The sequence below is a fragment of the Phytophthora infestans genome, genomic scaffold (assembly GCF_000142945.1).
Source record: "Phytophthora infestans T30-4 supercont1.267 genomic scaffold, whole genome shotgun sequence".
Lineage (NCBI taxonomy): Eukaryota > Oomycota > Peronosporomycetes > Peronosporales > Peronosporaceae > Phytophthora > Phytophthora infestans.
The window spans coordinates 93,126-98,026 of NW_003303492.1; the positions used below are offsets into that span (position 1 = coordinate 93,126).

A 4,901-nucleotide genomic window follows, 5' to 3' on the forward strand; every position below is an offset into this window, starting at 1 on the left:
AACGTCGAACAAATTAGTGGCAGTTAAGGATCTATTACGTTTGCTTACTGAGTCAGGCATCGTAGCTGGTGTGTTCGACGCAGAGGATATCTTCGAGCTAAACCTGGATCTTATAGTATCGGCGACGCGGGACCTTTTTGTCAGTGTCAAGTCCATCGCCGGGGAGAATTTGCCGACCATGGATTCAGTGTTGTCGCCGAGGATCAGCCAAGCTGCATTCTCTAACTACGAATCCGCGGCTGAGGATGGGTCAGATACGTCTTTGGAGCCGCGACGCATGACCTTAGGTCCCTACGTGGCGTCAATGCTGGAAGCGCGGGCTAGGATCCGGGGACAGGTGGCGCCCTCGAGTGTGAAGACTCGGAATCCAGGGCGCCATACCTGCGATCTGACACCACCCAGCCAGGATCGAGCCAGATCCAGCAAGAAGCCAGTTGGATTATCGTCAGATCGAGCTCAACCTAATCGTCTCACGAATCCCTCCCCGTCGGAGAGTACCGGTTATGGTATTCCAAAATCGGTGAAGTTAATACTGTGAAAATATCACCTGTAGACGAGTTAATATAAAAATATCACCTAATATTTTCTTCTGAGACAAAATGATTTTATTAAATATCAACTTAATATTAGTTAGTACGATATTAGATTTTTCAAAGATTGCGTAATCTGTTTAAATCCACCAACCATATGTATTAATAGTTAAAGTTCGACTAGCTGAAGTATTACTAATCAACCGTAAGGGAGATGGAGTCCGGGACAATTGTGAGAGTGACGGCAAGGTTGGCGTCGTGTGTTGGCACTGCTGAGCGCATTAATCTAGCGCCACAGGCAGCAGGTTTATTAGACGCATGATGGACGAGGAGATCGGTAGAGAGCAAGAACAAATGTCTTGATTTCGCTCTATCGACGTGAAACAGCTGCAAGTGTTTGCAGTTTTCCATCTCGATCGCCTTTGTCTGTGCCACAGTGAAATACAGGAGCAAATACTCACCAGTCTTAAAGCCTACTGCTGTTCTAGAACCTGACCGAAAGAGTTCTTTGGAAGAAACGTACTTAAGTGAGGAAACTATTGTAAAATATCATGTAGTTTCTAATATTTTTCAATTCTACGGGTTAAAATTAAAATATTATGCTACCTTTTGGAAAAATTAGCTTTTATTAATATTTAAATTCGCAAATAGTACTATTACTTTCAAAAAGATCATATGATATTTGGTTACCATTACAATAATCGCTCTCACTTCCGGTATCGTGGTCCGTAGCTAGTGTGACCGGCCGCTTTACTTCTTTCATCAGCGGCATTAAAAAGAATACCCGTATGGCGAAAACAATTCTCAATGGTACGCTTACCGTGTAAAGCTTGCCAAATTTCCTTGCTCCACTGCATTGCCTGCAGCTGGTCCACTTCATACGCCTTCCTGTCAATCTCAACACCGTCCTTAATCTTGTCGTACACCCATTGCAATTGCTTCTTACGGTACGCCGTTTTGAATGACGCGATGACGCCAGCGTCCGTTGGCTGTAGGAACGCTGTAGTGTTGGGGGGAAGAAACTCCACACGGACGTTGGTGCATATGACATCTCCCAGTTTGTGAGAAGAAGCGTTGTCTAGTAGTAAGAGAATATGGCGCCCACATGCACGCATATCCTTATCCAGATTAAGTCAGAGACAGTAGTTTGAGCAGGCGCTCGCCTCAGCCTGTACGTCGCTTTTGCCCACGCAGCCAGCTCTTCTTGCATCATGTCGGGACAATCTGCTGTCTTCTGGATGAGGCCTCGCTTCTGCTGTATCTTCATCCAGCTCCCCATGGGTATAAACTAATGTGAATTATGATCTGAAGCCTATGATCACTGTGTTGTTCTTCAAATGGTTGGAGCTGAGCGATTCGCGCCAGAATCCCCGTCAGTACACCCTCCTTAAAGCGGTTGTATCGATATTTTAGGGATATTATTTTATACCAGTACCGGAATGGAGAGCGATTACTGTAGCCCCTGGCCCTCGGTTCACAGAGGTTAGGGCAAGAAACGTACTTAAATGAAGAAAATAAAATAAAATAACATCTAGTATTTAATATTTTTTAAATCTCCGAGCTAACTTTAAAATACTATGTTAATTTTTGAAAAATTGAGTTACTATTAATATTAAATTTTGATAACAGTAATATTACTATCAAAAATATCATACTACCTCCGCTCGGAAAAAGATAACCTATTCAAATTATATTACAGTCTACCCAACAAAATACCCCCTCTATGCCGATCACTTTTTGGATTTCGAATCTCCCGCGCTTTCCCGACCAGCCAGCTTTCATTTTGAAATCTGGCACCTGGGGGAGATTACAGACAGGCCGTCTGGGAGACCTTACTGCTTCGCAGCGTGAGAGGAGTGCTCAAACATGGAGAGATCGTTCGGGTTGCAGCGTACTTCCGTGTGGGCCGCCAAGTTGTCGAACGAATTTGGAGGCGTGGAATCAATTCGATGGGAGATCGAGTAGCAGCCGTGGTCAAGTCAAGGAAGAGCGCATGTGGTAGGAAAAAGGTGGATCGAGCTGAGCTGTGCGAGAGAATCGATGCAGTTCCTGTCAATGAGCGCGAAAACCAGCGTCTGCTTCAGCGCGCGTCCAACATGAGCTACTACCTGGTTCAGCAGCTGATCAAGGAAGGCTACATACGGCGTGCGCTCGGACAGACCCGTCCACTATTTACACCCACGCACAAGTTGGCGCGGAGGACTTGTGTCGGAGGCACAAGGACAAGCAACGAGCTGGCACTCTCCCTACGTCACTGCCTTGTGACGCTATCTCACTCGCCAATGCTAACGCGTACCTGCTGCTTCTTGCAGCGAGCAGCCCCCCACCGCCTACCGCTGAAGTTCCAGAAGCCCCACTGAGCGCCCCTTCAGAATGTGGCGATGTAGTTGCCGTCTTATATCCGTTTTTGTATCTGTAGTTGGACGGCGGAGCATGAACGCCTGTGCCTTGCTTAGATCTCACTGTCAGCTCTCGGTCATAAAGCTAGCTAGCCAGCCTCTCACAAATTAATAAACGCTCAAATGAACGAGGCGGAGCGCTGCGCAAAAAACAAAAATGGTTATCTATTTCCGAGCGGAGGTAGTATGATATTTGGTTACCATTAGCCCCTGGAAACGGCGCCTTGGTGTGTTAGTATCATGTTTCGTGTGCTAGAACGTGAACGAAGCGTTCTCCTGGTCGTGGCGGTCTTGGCGCTTGCGAAGCCTGTCAAAGCGTGCAGTCAGCTCGTCAAAATCTGGAATGCCCCCGGTGGCCGTTGTCGGAGCTGGTGCAGCAGCAGCTGGAGGAAAGAGATTTTCAGTGTACAACGCGGGTGCTGAGAGCGATTGTGTTGGCTGCGCGGGCGCATCACCATACTGCTGCGAGGATACTGGCTGAGACTGCGTGTCAGCATCAGAGTAAAAGTGCGTTGGTTGGTTAGTGTAGGCGTTTACACTTCGCCGCGACAGTGAAGTCAGTAACGGTGCAGAGGCCTCTTCATTTGAGTTGCCTACGGGAGCATTGGGCACGTAAGACGCCGTCTTAGACGTATTGACGGGTGCGGGAGCCTACACAAGTTGCATAGCAGTTATCAGCGCCTCAAACATTCGGCATACCAAAACTTGCCACAAGTCGCGTACAGTACCGATGGGTAGAGTGCAGAAAATCCAGGACCTGAGACTGCTCCACTCGTGACCGTGGCGCCAGTTGGTGCTGGGATCGGTGCCAGCGGGTCCGTCACTTCTGTCTCAACAGGCTCCCAGTCCACCTTGAACTCCTTGGCGATCTCCTTCATGTAGTTTACCACAAGAAATGCGCTGGGTGGCTGCACACTGAGCTTCTGGATCACGCGCTCGTTCACGCAGCCGTCGACGTTGCGGATCGCAGCGGCCTCGAAGTCCTGTCCGTACTTTTTTGTTAGCTGCTTTTTAACTTCCGCAAGCTCTGGAATTTCTGTTCGACTAGCCGCCCATATGAGCGTGCACACGGCCTCGCGCATGTCGTACGGGCAGTCTGCCTCCGTCTTGATTAGGTTCTGGCGGCAGCAACAACGTCAGTACCTTAAATTAGGCAGCAGGAACACACGACTGGGCGCAGACGCACCGCTCGCTCAGCCAGCAGCTCGCACAGCAGCTCCAAGATTTCATATCCCTCCATGGTGAAGTCGTCACGAATAATCCCCTCCACCTACACGACAGTTCAGTTTTGCATTTAAACAGCACAACAACAGCAGTCTGTACCCACCCGGATGCGCGCCTTCTCCTCCTTACCGTCCGCCAGCAGCCGTCCAACCTCCCGTCGCTGTGCCTGCGCCGCGTTGGCCTTCTTGTCCTTGACGATGCCGATGCGATTTACTGCCATCTTGAGGTTGGGCTTCAGCTTATTTACATTGAAGCCGAACATGACGCCTAAAGTGAATAATGCAGCATTAAGCAGGGCGCTTTTTTTTGTGGTGTGGGTAAAAAATAGACCCACCCACTTTTTTTCTAAAGCTGGTTTATTGAGTTTTAAATAAAACGTAAGAGCATCTCCAGCGGTAGGACTTATACCTCGGTCTTAACGATCCCACCGCAAGGTTTTATCAGATGGAATTAACGAAATCTAGACCAATCAGATTCCGAAACAGATTGCAGCACTAAATGGAGTGGAGATTTCCGCATGCGACGGAAGGTTTAGACGACTCTGACGACGAGTACTATCTACCATTCATGGCCCCGGATAGTATCAATGCGCCCCTACGAAAGAAAAACAAGCATGGAGGATCAGGAGCTGACAGAAGAACTAATAAGGAGCGCGACCGCGGGATAGGAGGAGAGCGCTTAATGAAAGACTACTTTGGAGACAATCCAACCTACGACGATCGTACGTATCACTGACCTCACCGTTAGC

The 4,901-nt window shown here is 48.5% G+C and overlaps 1 protein-coding gene across 1 annotated transcript; it reads right to left on the reverse strand.

Annotated features, from left to right (window-relative positions):
- Positions 1–3,181: 3,181 nt before the first annotated feature.
- On the reverse strand, positions 3,182–4,452 carry PITG_21146 (uncharacterized protein; the record flags this gene model as incomplete). Its single annotated transcript, XM_002895075.1, has 4 exons — positions 3,182–3,580; positions 3,658–4,047; positions 4,116–4,199; positions 4,257–4,452. The coding sequence occupies 4 exons, from the start codon at positions 4,413–4,415 to the stop codon at positions 3,182–3,184; spliced, it is 1,032 nt and encodes a 343-aa protein (XP_002895121.1).
- Between the last annotated feature and the right edge of the window lie 449 nt (positions 4,453–4,901).